Here is a 19,640-nt window from a genome sequence, read left to right on the forward strand (position 1 = left end):
GATCACGAACACACCTATTTGACCCATATGGTTGAACTGTTGACCCATAATCCATCTTTCTGCTTAGTATGATGAATACATAATATTTGTTGTCTTTTACCTAAATGGTTGAACCTATGACTTGCAACCCGTTTGGTTCTTAAATTTTCTATATATTTTCCTTTTTTTGTATTTTCTATATATTCTATTAAATTTTGTAATTTTACCTTATTTATGACATTCTATGATCTTTGTCTAACAAAAAAAATATTCTAGGTTGACCTATATTGTTGAACTGTTCACTTGGAACCCAATTGTCTATTCTTAATATGATGAATATGTAATATTTGAGAGGTGAACATTTTTTTTTACATATTGTTTATTATTTTTGTATATTTTATATATTTCTCTATAGCTTTTATTTTATTTATGTCATCATAGGTTAACTTATTTGATCTGCTGTCAATGGGTCAGGTACAGGTAGAACTAGAACCGACCTGACAAGTAATATCAAGGACCCAGAACCGAACTGATTGGTTCTTGGGATAATTGGGTCTAGCCCGATGGTCCCAATTATAATAAACCTACTGAAAATATTATATTAAGTTAAGTCGGATTTGAATCAGTTTGGGACTGGGTGGAACTGATTCCCAATCAATAAGAATTGGGACCCAGTTCTTGGAATTGAAACTAAACCAATTGGTTCAGGTCCATCATCGGGTCCAACCCGACCCATTGACAGCCCTACAAATGATTATGAAGGGTTAATTACTTAAAAGCACCCCTAAAGTATCTCTAATAATTACTTAAAAGTGCCCCTAAGTTTGAGAACTTACTTAAAACCCTTAAAGCACAACATAATATGACTCTGTCACATCCTGTTTGTCACATGGCTCTTTCAATATTCCAAAACTTAACTTAAATTGGAAAAACCTTGGCTGTTGGGGTCAACAGCCATTCCTGTTGAGAGAATTTCTGTGTTGGACACGTTAGCATGAGAGTGGGCAAATTAGTAATTATTCATTGATTTATTTTAAATAAAATCAAAAGCATGCCCATGAATTGGTGAACTGCCGTGAACGTATTCAACCCAGAAATTCTCTCAACAGCAAAGGCCAAAGTTAACCCACTTAAATTGGGCTGTGCTAGGCCCATTATTGTAGCACGTGGGCCATGCTGTGGCACAACCTGAGGGTGTCAGACTTAGCTTTTCGTAATTTTATTCCAATTGTATTGTAATTTTTAATTTATTTCATTATTTCATATATAAACAATTGTATACATCAATTTTTATCTATTATGATAATTTATTTTAAAATTTTCATTTTTTTTATTTTTTTTTTAAAAGCATGCCTCCCACTCCCATGGCCCAGTTTGACCCGCAGCCCAGACTGGTCTCGTGCCATGGGCCTTTCTGGGCCTGACATCTGAAGTATCCCAGAAGAGACAAGTACAGTATAACACAGCCCGGTCAAAGCACGGATATTCCGCAAAGTCGTGTCATGCCATCCCAGCACTTCCTGATTTATACTTAATCTTCCCACATGTTTCCTCTATCACTGCTAATAAAACCATCGATTATTTTCTTCCTCATTTGAGGAGTTTTAAAGTCCAAAGAGAAACCCACTAATTTGAAATTTGAGAGGTGCCTGCCTTCTTGATGTTTGACGTCATCACCCTCTACCTATGATACATTAATAGAACATAGCAGAATTGAATATTCTAGAATTCTTGGGGCACTTAGCCACTTGGCACACTTTGTGGTAGTTAGTTAAGTTTATTATTCACGTAAGTATAAATACATGCCTTGAGGGTAATAAATTACGTGAATGTATTCTTTTCCATTCTCGATACCAACTCACAATATTAGAGCAGTGATTGTTCCTGGCTTTTAAGACTGCTGTTGCGATTAGCTTTGAAAGGCATTCGTGTTCATGGCCATGAAAGACATTCCAGGCTTGATGGCACCTGGAGTCACTACAAGAAAAATGCTCTAAGCTGGTGGTTCGGGTTTGGCTTTTAGACAGCCACCTTAGTTTTTAGGGGGCGTTCTTTTTCAGGATTTTGAGAGGGGGGAAAGTTGGTCAATGGGATTTTGGTTCCCATTGACCAAGAATTTCATGTTCTTTTTTCAGATTTATGTGGGGACCAGAGAAAGTTTATTTTCCTGCGGTATCACTTACTTGGGGGTAAATAACTTTTCCACCTAGGGGGAAAATTGCCAACATTTGAATTGGACAAAAATGCCCTTTTTAATAATGGATTTTTATGACTAAAATGGCCATTGCATTATTTACATGACAAATAAAAGAACATGGGTAAATACACTTATCTGGGTAAGTGTTTCCCAGGAAAAACTTATCCAAGTAACTACATTTACCCCGATAAATAACTTACCGAAAAGCGAACTGGGCCTTAGGCGTGGCAATCATACACCCACGGATATAATTATAAAAAAAAATGATTTCATGTGAAAAAAGAGTAAAATAAACGGATGATAAAATGAGAAAAGATTTTAGTTCTGCTTTCAAATTCAACATATATAATTCAAATTAGGTACATCATTTGAAGGTGAAAATTTCAGAGAAGAATTAAACATGGCCATTTTTGTAATTTTATCCTCATTGTAATGTCACTTTTAACATAGCTGGACTTGAGTGTAAATTTCTAAAAGTTCAAAGAACTAAAATGCCTCACTTCAAAGTTCAGGTCCTAAGTGTCACTACACCCAAAGTACAGGGTATCTATCTGTAATTTACCCAGTAATTTTTATTAAAGTTCATTTAAACAGCACCTAAAAATTGCTAAATCTGTTGCTCCTCCATAATGGCTGGTAATACTTGGTTGCAACAGCCAAGGCTGAGCTTAATAGGAGCAGGATACTTGGTTGCAAAAACCAGAATCAAAATATCATTTAATCATGGAAATTCCATTTCAGGTGTCTTGGCAATCATATGTACGCGACATTAGCACAAGCATAAAATTTCCAAGGGATATTAAGTACCTTCATTGGAGATATTAAGTAACCCAATGAGTTGAATGTCATAGCATGCATGATTGAGGAGCTATCAAAGCAGAATCCATGTTCTCTTTGTTGCTACTATGCAATGCTTCAAGCTCTCTCATGGCACACATTCTGTTTACTTTCACATAATATGTAAAAAAAGAAAATCAAAGGTATTTTCTAATCCTTCTTGAATTTCTATTAATTTGACTTAAGATGTGGCCCCAATCTTTGAAATTGTCTTTGTTATAATCTGAATAACAGTCAAATAACATAAACATGTCCCAACTTTATAGTACGTATTACCTATCAAAATTTAGATTTCATGTTAATTAGCATGGTTTTTCTTTAATTTCCAAACAAAATTCCTTCAAGATGATGCCCATGCAGTGGTGCCAGTATAATATAAAATATTTAACAAACTGGGATGAAAGGCCAGAGAAAAATCAACGATTAAAGTTTCAGAACCAATCATCAAATACTAAAAATTGATACCTTCAGATGTCGTTGGTTTCAAGTAACATCAAGGAAAAGGAAAATATACCAAGTGTTACAAGCTATTTAATTCATCACTAAAATGAATGTTTGACAAATATACGAGCTTTGCAAAGTGTATGTTGAGAGGATCAATGATCCCCGATTGGAAAATGACATCAAGAAATTCAGAGGCAATGCAATTTTCCTTGACTCATGTCCAGAAAGCCTTCATCTTCCACAGCCATTTTACATGCACCCATACAACAAGCCACAGAAAACACCATAAAGTAGCATTTATTTTAGAAACTACACTGTACCCACACTTTAAATATCCATTGTTATGCAGATATCACCTTCATCTGCATGGACTGTACACTCAGATTGGATCCATGGGGTGGATTGCACAGCGTGCACATAACCAATCACACCCCATGGTCAATAAAGATGAACCCCTTCAATTGAATTGATTTGGCAAAGCGGTCAGTTACTTTGGCCACATTATCTTCTTCAAATTTCAAACTCATATTGCAAGGAGCAAAGGATTCAATCATTAAAGCTTTAAACGAGGAGTTCAAGTAAATTAACAACTTCCTCACTTCTTTCTTGCGAGGCTCTGTTACTTGCTCTACTATTTGAGTCCTGGTCTTCATGTCCTTCAACCTCATTAGACCAGTCACAATTTCTTTCCAGTTATCTTTATGGCCTCCCATTTCCATAAAGAACAATATCAAAATGACGAAGATGCCATCAGATAAATGGTTGGTTCTTTGATTGTGGACCCTTTTCATTTGACTCGTATACTAGTTGGACCCCACACTTCTTTACACGGAGCGGTTGACTCATTTCTACTTCAATCTCCATTTGATCCCCACAGTCCAACTGATCACCAAATTCATTGTGTGGTATAAGGCCCAGCCACATGTGATCCTGATGGGTTACTGGAACTGTAGCTCCTGGACGGTAGTCCCACTGGAAACCAGTGGTTTTATTAGTAATGATGGTACAAGGACTTGTAATGAGGCTCGTATCAGCTTCATCAGATGCATAAACAGCACATACAGACAATCCTTGAATTTTATGGTCCAAAATTGAAGGCACCTCAAAAGATACTGAAGACCCCACATTTTGATGACCGAACCACTCTGGCACCTCACTTCCAGGAAGAAAGACATCAAAGTTGCCAGATGGACCCTGCTCCATGGAAATAAAGAGGTTCAACAATAAATGTGTATGTGTGTGTGTGTGAGAGAGAGAGAGAGAGAGAGAGAGAGAGAACCTGAAGGAGATATTTTCTGAATGTATTTTCCAGACTATTGCACCCTTCCATATGTATCCCTGTTTGTAAAGATTCTAGCTTCTCTGTGTTCTGAATCTCAATCAAATTGTTGCTATTAGTAACTGCAAGCGATGTGCAACCATCTACATAAAGGTTGGTTAAAGTAGGAGGAAGCTCCGGAAGTGATTGGATCCTTTCATTATTACTTATCCAAAGAGCCTCGAGCTGAGAAAGGCAACTAATGCTGGGTGATAGGCTACAAATCTTGCTTCCTTCTAGATCCAATTCTTCCAAGGAGGATAAATTTCGAAGATCTGGCAATTTTTCCATCGATGAGCAATCTTTTGCAAACAAGTACTTTAAACTTGATGGGAGCTCTGGGAGTGTTTGAAGCCTGGTGCATTTGTCCAAATCAAGGAATTTGAGCTGAGTAAGGCAACCGACGCTGGATGGCAAACTGGAAAAATTGTTGCATCTTATATCCAATTTCTGCAACGAGGATAAGTTATCAAGATTTGGTAAGCTTTCCATTGATGTGCAACCCTTTGCACATAAGATTTTTAAATTTTGTGGAAGTGGTGGAAGAAAATGAAGCCTTGTGCAACCATTCAATGCAAGCAACTTGAGCTGAGAAAGGTAACTAATGTTATCAGGTATGGTACAGAAATTGTTATTGCTTAGATCTAACTCCTGCAAAGAAGATAAGCTCCCAAGGTTACTTGGAATTGCACCTTCTGACAGATCGCAATTACTAAGATCTATTCTTCTTATGGAGCATAAACCTAGGAAGGAAGGTGGCAGCAAAGTGATAGAATCAGGATTTTTTTTTCGAAATCTCCAAGGCCCAAGCAATGAACGCCGTGATTTAGACAATGGTCTCTCAAGTCCTGAGCAGCCAGAAAGATTAAGATCTTCAAGAAATTTCAACTTACAAATGCTGCTTGGGAGACTCCTAAGGTTTCTGCAGTCTTTCAGATTCAAAACAACCAGTCCCTGCAGATTTCCAATAGAATGGTGAACCTCAACTAAACTTGTACAACCTTCAAGGAACAGTTTCTCAAGATTGGGCAGTCCAATGAAGTCTGGGGTACTAGTTAAGCAAATGGAATGACTAAGATTAAGGACTTTCAAGTTTTTAAGAACCTGTATTGAGATAGAGAGAGGAAAAATAAGAAATCTAGCACCATGAAACATATAATTAACATCTAAGAAATAAAAGCATAAGAAATTTGCTGAACCTTGAGTTCCTTCCAGACTTTTTCCAGTTTGCTACGTTGCATGTCAAGAACAACAAGGTTCTCCAAATAAAATTTGCTTGGTATGAATTTAAGAGGGAACCCATGCCAACAGAGCCACCTTAGCTCTCTAGAACAATGTCTGAAGTCCCCTGTGATGTCTACAAAATGGAGTTGGAGAAGTCTCAGCTTGTGCATCTTTCTTAATGCTTCAGCACTACAGCATACCCTACTTGATCTAGGCAAGTTTCGTAGGCTGAGACCCTGAACTTCTTCCGTTCCCTGGTAAAAGGGGAGAAACAACAAATAGTATTAAATGGGTAGTGTGTGCACCAAAGCATGTGTGTGTGGAAACAGAGATCAATGAGGAAAAAAATTCCATTAGAAATAATAGTTACACTGATCTCTAATGATATCAATGCCCTTGCAAACATCTTTCTAGCCATGGTGGTGGCATATTCTAGCCAAAATTCATTGAACACCTTGATGAGGTTGTTCCATCCTATGATACAAAGATACCTGTACAAGGGTGTGGCATCATGCTGAGTTCAATTTTAGTCTAGATTTTAAATTTGGCACCATGTCATTGCTATATCTGGGTAACATAGATTCCATCTACGATTGATAATTGATTGAGATAAGTTGAAACCATCAATGTCCAAACTAAACCATTCTTCTTGAATGTATACCATTTTATGTCCTGGATGATGTGACACAGTTCTAGGTAAATGCTAGGCAAAGAGGGCTAGCTTCTCAGATTAGTAGGCATCATTAGATCAAGAATGCATGTGATAGAAATCGACCAGCACCCTTGAAGACTTGTTCTAGAAAGAAGGCCTTACAACAGGTCCTGATATGGCATAGTGATGGTACTTGGGATTTGGACTGAATTGAACACCAAGGGTATTTTTGCCATTTTGTATTTTTCTGTAGGGTCCAATAATAGCGTTTGAATGTCTATTTATAGTTTTTTTATGTTTAAAATTTCAGAGTCATTGCGTAAGTAGGATTAGAGTTATTGAGTCTTTGAATTGAAATATGATATGATAGCTTAGTTTGAGTCCTACTAGGGTTATTGAGTCTTAACAGTTTGATTCCTAGGACTATTACGAGTCTAACAGTTTGACTCCTAGGATTATTATGAGTTTAGAGTGTATAATTATGTATGGATGTTTTACACAAAGGGCAATGAAATATTCAGCTTATGCTAACTATGGTGAGTGATTCCTATGCCCTAGAGTGATTCTAGGCACCTTGTGAGTGATTCCAGGTATTTTCTCTCTTATTCCTTCAAGAAGCCATTACAGCCATCAACATCCATAAGATTCTGATCAAAGAAAACCATTCAATATTCTCTAAGGTCTAGAACTGGGCTGGTCCTACATCAGCATGCCAACAATTTCTGGACTTGTGGTCACAAGGTAGTCCAACATTTAGGACATGGATGAGTTTGGGCATGTCATCCAACTTGTATCTTTTTTCAACTGTTAGGTGCCACTAAAATGTTCAACCAGTGAAATCAGCAAACTGGGGCTGCAAATGGCATCTGATCCTCCGAATTCAAATTTGACATTGATCCTATGAAGGCTGATCCAAATTCGATCTGTTTATAATTGGATCAAATATGGATCAACCCCTATCCAATATTCAATCTGGTAATAATCAGATTCACTTCAATTAAAATATATGTGCTTATATATACTTAAAAATTTATATTATAATTATTAGTAAAGTTGGTTTGGATTTTGTATTTTCACTAAATTGTCATAGGTTCAAGTTTCATACAAGTAATATTTAATTCATTTTGTTCATAAAATATACTATTAAAGTCATCTTTAACTCATTTTATTAAAATATAACATTTTGATTATTTTTAGTCTTAATTCATTCATACAATTTAATATCTGATTATAATCCAAATCCGCTAGACATCTGGATACGATCTGATTCGAATTCAAAATAAATGAATCAAATTTGGATCTACCCATATCCGATTCAATTTGATTCGTTTGCAGCCCTACAGAAAATCATAGTTTTGTGTGTGTGTGTGTGTGTGTGTGTGTTTGGCTGGAGGTGTTTTCTTCTAGTTTGATTTTGGTCTTTTTTTTTTGATAAATTGATCTTAATTTTGGTCTATTTTCAATGTGATTCTCTTAACATGTTGCCTCTTCAATGAATCAGTTTATTCATCCAAGGAAAAGAACATTTTTTCTTGCTTTTATTTATCAATAACATGTAACTTTCATTAAAAAACAATGAATAGTACTCTGCAATTGTTTGGATGATGGCTTAGCCAAAGCAAGGGGTTTAAAGACAGATTATGTATTGGGCACAGTTGTAATATCTTTGGGCATTTTTTGTGTTTTCTTTGGTTCTATGGTTTCTCACAAGTTCTTGTTGTATCTTCTTTTTTTTTTTATTTCTAAATTCTAATGAATTAATATTTCCTGCATTGCTGATAACAAAATGAATATTAAGTACAGAAAAGGGGGAGACAAACTCTCTTAACTCACCCACCAAAAGTCAAAAAAAAAAAAAAAAACAAGATTACAAATTAGCCCAAAACAAAGAACCTATGGGCACCCTTTGTTTAGCTAACCCATTAGCAAAGGAGTTGACACTTCTTTCTACCCAATTCAGTTTTAGTGTTTTACTTTGATTTCCTTTGTCAGCCACTTAAATTTCCTCTTCTCATTACTGTAATTCCAAAAACCAGTTAAATCTTCCTTCAGCCATCCCACATTTTTTTCTCGGTTTTAATAACAAGAAAAATAGTGAGGACAATACTTTGACACTAAGAGAACAAACCATAGCATCATACTCCAACCAATTAGGATCAGGAAACTACATGGAGTGATTTGAAGGCTGCTCATTCTAGTGTTTTTGTCAGATTTAAGATGGATATTTGGAGATCGGTTAATCAGAGATTGATTGCTCAAGGAAAATTATTGAAGTGGCAGAAATTCAAGAAATATCTATCTTTGGAAATAGTTTCTAGGAGCTTTTGGAGTGGTGATTAGCCTTTCTGAGTTTTCTACAGAATATTTGTAGGGTGCAGTTGTGTGTGTGTATTTATCTTTTTATTTTTTGCAATCATCCAGGATCCCTAGAGTGAATGCCTCCAGTTTCTCCTTTTTCTCCTAATGTGCTTATGGAGGCATTTCCCTGGAGATACAATTAAGGTTGAATCTTCCCTGGCTCATAGACAACCATTTGTCACCTATAATATTCTTAGTAGTTTATTTGCTGCTTGGTGTGGAGTATGGACTCTATAAGAGGAGAGATTAAGGCTGGTGCAGATCCCTGGAGACTTCCCAATAAGGTTCATGAGAACACTAGTCTATAGATTACTACTATGGGGCTAGATTGTCAAGACTGTTGGAACAGACCAACAGAAGGCAGTTAGTCAGTTTTACAAGAGGATGCCACATCAGCTCAACTAACCACACTTGTAATAACTGCCATCCACTTGTAACAACTGCCATCCAATTAGATTGTCAAGACTGTTGGAACAGACCAACAGAAGGCAGTTAGTCAGTTTACAAGAGGAGGCCACATCAGCTCAACTAACCAGCCACTTGTAACAGCTGTAACAATCAAGATTGTAACACTATAAGTAGTAGAGCAGAAAATGAATAGAGGAGGATTCTTTCAGGATTAAATTCTCTCTCTCTCTCTCTCTCCTTCCAAGAATTCAGGAGGTTGGCCCCTCGAAGAGCCCTGAGTTAGGCAGGTTCCTAACAATTTGGTATCAGAGCCAGCATGACCAACACAAGAAACACATCAGTAGACACCCGAGTGGATCAGATGGAGGTCGAGATCCATCGAATGTCTTCAGATCTCAAGGAAATGAAGGAAAGCTTCACTGCTCTCCTCCTTCGACTGGAGCAGGGGGCAACAAACATTGACAGAGGAAGCCCCGAAGAGCGCAGCCATGAAAACAATCGCAGAACAGGGGTGACAACACGAATAGCCAAAATCGACTTCCCCATATTCTCAGGCGGCGACCCAACCCCATGGATTTTCAGAGCAGAAAGGTATTTCAATTACCATGAAACACCGGGACAGGATAGGGTAGCTCTGGCTTCTACGCATCTTGAAGGGGAAGCTAGCCTCTGGTTTCAATGGTACCGAAGGGGGCACCCCCCTCAAACCTGGGTAGACTTCACGGACGCCATGACTGTCCGTTTTGGATCATCTGGGTTCAAAGATCTTGATGAAGACTTGGCAAAACTGCGACAGGTGGGATCAGTAAAAGAATACCAGATGGAGTTCGAAAGGTTGGCCGTGAGAGTCCAAGGATGGACTGAGAAGGCGCTGGTGGGAAGCTTTGTCGGCGGCCTAAAGGAAGAATTGCGACTGGAAGTGAAGGCGATGCAGCCCACTTCCGTCATCAATGCAGCAGCACTAGCAAGACTGTATGAGGACAAGTTCAGCCGAGCAAGAAAGGTGCAGCAACCATGGGGTCCAGGAGCAAGAAAGGAGCAAGAAAGGACGACAGCACCAGACAAAGAGGAAGGAGTTCCGGGCCCAGGCCCACTGGTTCCCTTCAAGCGACTGAGCTGGGCAGAGATGCAAGCCCGCAGAGACAAAGGTCTCTGCTACAACTGCGAAGAGAAATTTGGGCCAGGCCATCGCTGCAAGAAACAACAAGCGTTTTTCCTCCAAACAGATGCTGAAGAGGAAGACGACAACACCGGTTGCGGAGAATCTAACCCAGGTTGGGAAATACAATCCAATGGCATGCCTGAAATATCCTTACAAGCCCTTACGGGACTTGCGTCACCTCAAACAATGAGAGTTGCAGGGCTGATTCTAGGGCACCAAGTGTCAATCCTCATAGACAGTGGCAGCTCCCTTAACTTCATAACCCAAGTCTTGGTAGATAAAATGGGACTTCCAGTTCAGCCAACAACAGCCTTTACGGTTCATGTGGCCAACGGTAACAGCCTCTCTTGCAATAGCATTTGCATGAGCCTACCCCTAAAGATTCAAGGTCATCAGTTTGCGGTGGACCTATATCCTCTCCATCTCATTGGAGCGGACGTGGTACTAGGCATTCAATGGTTAAGACAGCTAGGACCCGTGGTCTGTGACTAGGCCCGTCTCACCATGGACTTCACATCAGGAAACTCTACAGTCCATCTACAAGGGCAGACATGCAAGGGCCCAAGGCCCATCAGTCTTGCAACACTAACAAAGCAAAGAGGAGACCCAGATCAGCCCATATTCATGCACGTGGACTCAAATTTTCCTACTTAGATCTGCAATCAAATTTTCCTACATTAGACCTTGAGGGCAAGGTCACTCTAAAGGAAGGGGGGATTGTCAAGACTGTTGGAACAGACCAACAGAAGGCAGTTACTCAGTTTTACAAGAGGAGGCCACATCAGCTCAACTAACCAGCCACTTGTAATAACTGCCATCCACTTGTAACAACTGCCTGTAACAGTCAAGATTGTAACACTATAAGTAGTAGAGCAGAAAAGGAATAGAGGAGGACTCTTTCAGGATTAAACTCTCTCTCTCTCTCTCTCTCTCTCTCTCTCTCTTTCCAAGAATTCAGGAGGTTGGCCCCTCGAAGAGCCCTGAGTTAGGCAGGTTCCTAACATAGATGAAATGAATTATTTGAAGGATGTGGTAATCTTGGGTCTTTGACTAGTGTAGCAAAGGAATTAAAAGCTACAGATTCAAGTTATGTAAGCTGTGCTCAAGAGAACCATATATCTACGTCATGGTTATGTGGATCTATAGTTCCACATATTAGTAGGAATTATTTATGAATGAGAACTGCCAAAGAAATTTGGGATAGATGTGGTGAAGGCATATCAACTCATATGTGAGATTAACTTACAGGGGATAAGTCTAGCAGTGTATTTCTCCATGTTGAAATCATTATGGCAAGAGATTTTTGAAGCAGTATAGCGAGAAAGTTCTAAAGATATATGACATCACCCAACAGTAATAAAAAGGAACAGAGTTTTAAATTTCTGCCTGGTCTAAACTCAATATGACATCACAACAGTAGATCCTAGTCATGATAGTGCTACACTATCACAAATTTATTCCATAGTTCATAGTGAAGAAACTAGAGGCATGTGATGCTACAAGTACTGGGATCTGACCTACATTGGCAACATCAGCTCCCAAACCTACAAGTTACAAGGTGGCTGATGGAGATGGTAGGAGGGAATAGGGAATGCAAAAAAAGGTAGTGGCATGTGATTATTATAAGAAACATAAGCATACTAAGTATAGAACACTGTTGATATCATGCTCTTTTGCTGCCAAATTGGTGCTTTATGTGTAAAGTGAAGGGTGAGGACTGTAACCATTTGCTGATATTGTGCTCTTTTGCTGCCAATATTTGGAACTGGGCTGTTTCACTATTTGGGTGCAGGTGGAACTTGCCCTCCGAAGTAAAGCTGCTGTTCATTCCGGCTGCCTTTAGGAGATTGACAAAAAGAGGGAAGCTAATGTGGAAATGTATCAGAGCCGCTACCTTGTGGACGTTATGGGAGGAGAGAAATACTAGAATATTTAAAAAAATGGAAAGAAGTCTTGCTGAAATCAAGGAATGCATAATGACAAGGACAGTCTCATGGCTGAAATCTTCACACTTGTTGGCAGATTACTCCTTTGATGACTTAAGGAGAAACTGGGCAGCAGTGGCTTCTACAATCTCCACAAAGAACAAATCACAAGCTGAATGGAAACCCCCACTGGATGGAGTGATAAAATTGAATTTTGATGGTAGTTGCCAAGGTAACAAAGGGCCATCAGGAATAGGAGGAATTCTGAGAGACAAAGACAGCAACATGTCTTTATTTTCAGGACCAGTGGGTGTTGGTGATTCTGTTAAGGGCAGAGATAAGGGTGTCAATGGACCAGTTTTGGATTGGATCCCGTCCAGTCCAAAATCAATTTGAATGGATTGGACGGACCAACAAGACATATTGGATTGGACCAATCCAGTCTAAAATATTTATTAGATTCGATTGGACCTGGTCCGTCCGTAACAAATTTATATTGGATTGGGTTGGATTAAGCCAATTCTGACACATTGATATAAGATAAGAATATATGTGTCAATGGACCGGGTTTGGGTTGAAAACAATCTAAATCAAAATGAATTTGAACAGATTGGATGGTCCAGACATTGAATTGGACCGGTTCAAATTGGTCCAAAACATTCATTGGATTGGATTGGACCCGGTCCATTTATAATGGACTCACATTTGGACTGGATCGGATTGGACCAAATCCAGTCCAATCGACACCCCTAGGCAGAGATACTAGCAGCGGTACAAGGTATACAGATGGCCAGTCATCTTGGAGTGAATAATTTGATGGTATCCAAGGTAGTAGTGAGCTGGCTGACAAGTCCAGAAACAGCTTGTTGGGGCTACAAGGATCTGCTAAAGAAAGTTAAATGGCTGACAAGAAATATGTCAGTCAGGTTTTAGTGGGTCAGCAGATCAGCAAATGCAATGGCTGATTCTCTGGCCATGCAAGGGGTGTCAAGGGGAGATTTGTTTTGGGCCACTTTGTAACTGTACTTTAGGCTTGTGTTTATGGTTCAGTCTTAGGGGGAGGTTACACCTCGTGCCTCCTAGGCTGATTGTATTGTTGTTATTTGAATTAATAAAACTACTCTCATTTATCAAAAAAAAAAAAAAGTATAGAACACTGTTACTAGCAGTTCAGTGATACCTAGTTCTACAAGACAAGGTTCAAAGTATCAATACATATTGTATCATATAATATGATAAATCAGTTTTCAAGGTCACAAATATGCTAAATACTATGACTTAGAGGGTTTCTATAGGTTTAAACATTAGAACCACTCCTACTAGTTTTATTTTGAAACACTGTTTGATAACTTTCCATATGGGATTTTTTCATATCATGAGTATCGATACCTTGAATCTTGCTACACGTTCTACTGCAATTGCTAACTTAGGCATGTGTGCCACTACAAACTTAGCTTATGCTACAAGTAATTCTAGGACCCTTGGATCATTGATTCTGGAGCATTTGATTATAAGGTGTGTCTCCACCTTATTTTATTCATATCATTTATCTTTAGGTAGGGATAAGGTGTCTATGGTTGATGGGTTACATGTGCCTATTTCTAGGAAGGCTCATTTTAAGGCTATAGATGGGTTGACTTTATCTTCAATTCTCGATGGAGATCACATTGAGATTGATGTGCCTTGCATATTTTGCACTTACATTAGGAGCAGATGACATTAGTTTAGAACTTATTTTGCTTAATGTAAGATTTGGGGTCATTTGTAAAGTGGGTTAATTTGTAGTATTTCTTTAATAAAGGGATTATATGTTATTTTATATAGTAGGGGTTTACTTGTAATTTTCAGTTTTAAGTTTCTCATAAAGCTTAACATTATGAATTAGGGTTGTCTTGTTCTCTTACAAGAAAAGAGGAAGAAGAGAGAGGAGAGAAGAGAGAAGAGAAGAGGAAGAAAAAAAATATGTGAAAGTCAAAAGATGAGTGCTGGCAGCGCCCAACTTCTATTTTATATTAATGTGATGTAACAAATAAGATATAAAAAAACTACAAGTAGGTCCCTGGCAGCACACCCTAAAAATAAAGAAAAGAACATGCTGACAGCAGCCTAGGCTGACAGAATTCAAACAGCAGAAGTAAAAAACTTAAATCTAACAACACTCCCCCTCAAGTTGGGTTGAATATATCTATCATGCCCAACTTGCCACATAACTCATTGTTCTACAAGTGTGGAAGTCCTTTTGTGAGAATATCAGCAAATTGCTCTTTGGATTTGACATGAGTACAAATTTCTCCCTTTTCCAATTTTGCTCTTATGAAGTGCTTGTCCACCTCAATGTGCTTGGTCCTATCATGTGGGACTGGGTTACTAGCAATGTTAATGTTTGCCTTATTGTCACGGTAGAGGGACATAGGATTGTGGACAGTAACCCCAAGTTCCCCTAAAAGGTCCTTCAGCCAAAGAACTTCAGCCACCCCATGTGCCATAGCTCTATACTCCGCTTCAGCACTTGACCTTGCCACTCTACACTTTGTTTCTTACTTCTCCATGTCACTAGATTTCCTCCTACAAATGTACAGTACCCACTTGTGAACTTTCTATCATCCACAACACCTGCCCAACCAGCATCTGTGTAGAATTCCACTTTTAGATGATTATGTTTGCTGAATAGCAATCTTGTTCCTGGATACTTCTTCAAATACCTAAGGATTCTCTCTACTGCATCCATGTGTGGTCTCTTAGGGGAATGCATGAATTGGCTTAGGACCCCAACTGAGTAAGAAATGTCAAGACGTGTCATGGACAAATAAAGCAACCTTCCAACTAATATTTGAAATTGTTTCACATCTTTTAGTGGTTCATCATCACAATTTCCCAGTTCATGGTCAACATCCATAGGGGTATCTACTGGTTTTGCACCTAACTTGCCTGTATCTTGTAACAGATCTAGGATATACTTCCTCTAAGAAATGAAGATGCCCCTTTTTGAGCAGGCAACCTCAATTCCAAGAAAGTACGTTAGGGGACTCAGATCTTTCACTTCAAATTGAGAGACTAGGAATTATTTCAACTTTTGTATTTCTATGCTCCAGTTTCCTGTAATGATGATATCATCCACGTACACTATCAGAACAACCACTTGTTCTTGACATCTCTTCATAAAGAGAGAGTGATCAGATTGACATTACTTGAACCCTACTTGTTGAACCGCCATATGAAATTTACTAAACCACGCTCTAAGAGATTGTTTTAGACCATAGAGGGACTTTCTTAGTTTGCACACCTTACTTTCACTTCCTTTGGCACAGAAACCTGGGGGTTGAACCATGTACACCTCCTCCTCCAGATCACCATTTAAAAAAGACATTCTTTATATCTAGTTGATGCAATTTCCAGCCAAAGTTTGCAACCAATGATAGAAGAACCCATATTGAATTCATCTTAGCTACTGGAGCAAATGTCTCATCATAGTCAACACCACAAACTTGGGTGTACTCTTATTTGACTGACTATGCGACTCTGAGGATGACACTGAGAAGCCAATCTTGTTGTCGAGAGTGTAGAGACCATCCATAAGCTTCCTCTACCAATCGTCCTCCCAGACGTTAGATCCTGAAAAATACATGAATCAGGAAAAAAGGTTACATTGTAGTTTAATGAGTTTGTGATATTACTAATAGAAGAAGGTTGATGGGAAGTTGATGGACATGCAAAACATTATTCAAGTTAAGTCCATGAGGAAGGGATATTGATCCTTGGCCTACAATGGAGGAAAATGATTCATCTGCAAGTCTCACCTTATCCCTTCCTAATAAAAGGTTATAAGATTGGAATAGGTTTGACTTACCAGTCATGTGATTAGAAGCCCCTAAGTCAATGACCCAGGGGGAATTAGTGGCAGTGGAGACATGGAAGGCAGAAGTTGCATTACCTTATGTAGATGCAAATGAAGTAGAAGTGTTACCAGTAGCTGAATTGTCCATCCGACACAAGGCCCTACCATATGATTCCAAGTGACTACGAAAGGAGTTTTTTTCGCAATTACAAGCTTCCCATGGAGACACACGAGCTGCGTCCTCTCCTAATAGCAGGAAGAAAGACAGAGGAAAATAGATTACAGAAAATAGAAACCCAAAAACAAAAAACAAAAAACAGATTCAATCTACAATTGAGCCCAATATAAACTTTCCTTGTTTACTCCTTGCTTTACAAGACCATCAGCCAAAGAGTTTGTAGATCTCCCCACCCATTTTATTCTCACTGTCAAGCTCCTTGTCAGACAGTTGAATTTTTTAATTTCATTCTTTAAACACCACACTATAGAGTCCCGGTTTTGTAGCCATCCCACTACCACCTTGGAGTCCCCTTCTATTATCAGATGTTCCACACCTATCTACACAGTTAGCTGTACTCCTTGGATAGCAGCTGCAAGTTCCTCCCTAGTGGAGTTTCCAGCTCCTATGGGCCCCGAGTAGATAAGAACCACATTCCCAACCTCATTCCTTAGTACCCCTCCCACCCCTGATAGACCTGGATTACCAAGACTACTTCCATCAAAGTTCAGCTTCAAAAAATTTTCAGGAGGGGGCTTCCAAGTCAAACTCACTTTAGTCTTTCTAGATGAACAATTAGCCACTGCTAACCAATTCCTCCAAATATCACTATATGAGAACTGATGGAATAATTCCAGTGATTTTAGCCATGAGATCATCCCATTTAGAATGCAGTCCTTCATCTCTTCTAAGTTTCTCTCCTTCTATTGGAAGGTTCTGGTATTCTTTTCTTCCCACATGGACCAGAGCAGCGCTGCTCTTGCACATCTCCACATAATTCTTCCTCTTCTGTGCTGCCAAGGGAGGAAAGCAGGGTCAAAAATCAAACTTGCATCCACTGGCCTAACCAACCTGCACCCAAACAATGAGAAGAGCCACTCCCATAACTCTGCAATAAATGAACAGGAAATTAGTAGATGGTTACAGTCCTCACCATATGACTTGCAAAGGATATACCAAGAAGGTGAAAGACAAAGATAAGGTCTTCTGTTTTGCAGAATGTCTAAGGTGTTTATTTTCACATAATGCACTTCCCCACAAAAAGCCATAACCTTAGGGGGAACAACCTACACCAGATTTCCTTAAAAGGAAAAGGCCAAGTGGGGTTAGATTGAGTAATGGATTTAAAGAAAGAAGCGCAAGAGAAAGATCCATTTGGCTTGGGTGTTCAGATCCGTTTGTCGGGTTCAAAAGGGTCCAAATACACTGTATCAAGTAGGTTTAGCAGATTTGTTAGGGACACAATCTCCTCTTCCCTTAAACCTCTATGAAACCCAAAATCCCAATCCGGTGTTAATGGGTTCTTCATAAAGGAGCAAAACTTTGAGATAGACTCCTTTTTGTACCTTGAAACAGAGAGAGCCTCTCCAACCAAGGTATCCTCCTAAAAAAGAACAGAGTTACCATTACAAACATCATACCTCACAAAACTGATAAACTGAGGAAGGATTCCATGAATAGCTTTCCAAGGAGTTGCCAAGGTTGTCTGTCGTGATACTCTAGCATCCCACCCATTATCAGAGCGACCATGGATACTACCCACCACCTCATGCTAGAGCCTCTCTCTCTCCATTGGCCACCTCCACAACCACTTCCCCAGCAGTGCTTTATTTTTTTTAATCAAATTCCCTAACCCCAACTCCCCCTCCTCTTTACTTCGGCATACAATCTCCCATTTTATCAAGTGATCCTTTTTACCTTCTCCCGGCTCCCAGAGAAAATCTCTCATCACCTTCTCTAGCTTCCTAGCTTCCCTAGGTGGTATCCTAAACATGGATAGGAAATAGGTTGTAGTTAGCTAATGTGGCTCTTATCAACACGATTCTTCCCCCCAAAGAAATATAGTTTCTCCTCCAAGAAGTCAATTTCTTTTCAAACCTCTCCACCACTGGACACCAAAAACTACTTTCCCTAGGGTTTGCCCCTAATGGAAGCCCCAAGTAGGTCATAGGCCATGATGAAATGGAACACCCTAAGCTTCTTTCTATAGCCTCCACTTGATTGTCGTCCAAGTTAACCCCGGCTACACAACTCTTCCCAAAGTTGATACTCAGTTTTGACACTCTCTCAAAATTCCTAACCAAATCCTTGAGATTTCTCACTTTCTCAATATCGTCCCCTTCACAAAAAATCAAAATATCATCTGCAAATTGGAGATGGGTAACTGGAATACCATCCCTACCTATCCTCTACCCTTTAATCACTTCTTCTCTATCAGCCTTTGAGATCATTCTACCAAGCACCTCTGCTATTAGAGTGAAGAGGAAGGTTGATAGAGGGTCCCCTTGCCTAATACCTCTACAAGCTAGGAAAAAGTCCTTCACCACTCCATTAACCAGGACAGAGTAATGGCATGAACTCACACATCCAAAGATCCAACTGCACCACTTATTCCCGAAGCCACAATTTCTCATTACTTGTACCAAGAAGTGTCAGTCCACCAAATCATAGGCCTTCTCCAGATCCAACTTACAAACAAAGCCTCTTCTTTTTGATCTCCTCATATCCTCCACACATTCACTAGCAACTAGGATCTAATCTATTATTTGTCTTCCTTGAACAAAAGCCCCTTGGGCTTGGCTTATTGGGATGGGAGAACTACTTTCAACCTCAAATACAACACCTTAGCTAATATTTTGTAAGTGCTAGTTACCAAACTAATTGGCCTATAATCCTTAGGGTGGGTGGCATCTGGTTTCTTGGGGACCAAGACCAAAAAGGTGGCATTGACTCTCGGGCTTACTATATGATTCTCAGCGAATTCCTTAACAGCGTCACATAAATCCTCTTTCAAAATGTCCCAACAATCTTGGTAGAAAGCTGTTGAAGTTCGACTTGCCCTAGAAGTCCGTTTTGTTTGTTAGCTAAAAAGTAAAGTAAACAGCAAGAAGGAAGAGAGAAAAGAAGAAGGAAGAAAGAGGAAGGAGAAGAGAAAAGGTCTGGTTCGAATTAGAGAAAAAGTTCACCCTAGCTTCGGCCAGACCTGTTATTATATTATTAATATATTGGAAAAGACTTAAGTGCCCTTATTTAAGTAAGAGGCACTCGAACTAACATAACAGTACACATCAGCATTCTCAACAG

At 39.2% G+C, this 19,640-nt stretch overlaps 1 protein-coding gene across 3 annotated transcripts in view; it reads right to left on the reverse strand.

The window, feature by feature from the left end:
* Positions 1–3,444: 3,444 nt before the first annotated feature.
* LOC104601614 (TMV resistance protein N-like) overlaps positions 3,445–19,640 on the reverse strand; it is a 41,744-nt gene continuing 25,548 nt past the window's right edge. For 2 of the 3 annotated variants that reach the window (XM_010265018.3, XM_088892971.1), the window contains exons 3-5: positions 5,975–6,253; positions 4,737–5,879; positions 3,445–4,651 (exon numbers count right to left, since the gene is read on the reverse strand). In XM_010265018.3, the coding sequence (XP_010263320.1) occupies positions 4,208–4,651; positions 4,737–5,879; positions 5,975–6,253 (1,866 nt within the window). In that variant the 3' untranslated portion in view covers positions 3,445–4,207. The remainder of the gene's footprint in view (positions 4,652–4,736; positions 5,880–5,974; positions 6,254–19,640) is intronic. The other variant, XM_088892970.1, reaches the window with a different exon arrangement.

The sequence above is a fragment of the Nelumbo nucifera genome, chromosome 8, assembly GCF_055504915.1.
Source record: "Nelumbo nucifera cultivar China Antique chromosome 8, China Antique-T2T, whole genome shotgun sequence".
Classification (NCBI taxonomy): Eukaryota; Viridiplantae; Streptophyta; class Magnoliopsida; order Proteales; family Nelumbonaceae; genus Nelumbo; species Nelumbo nucifera.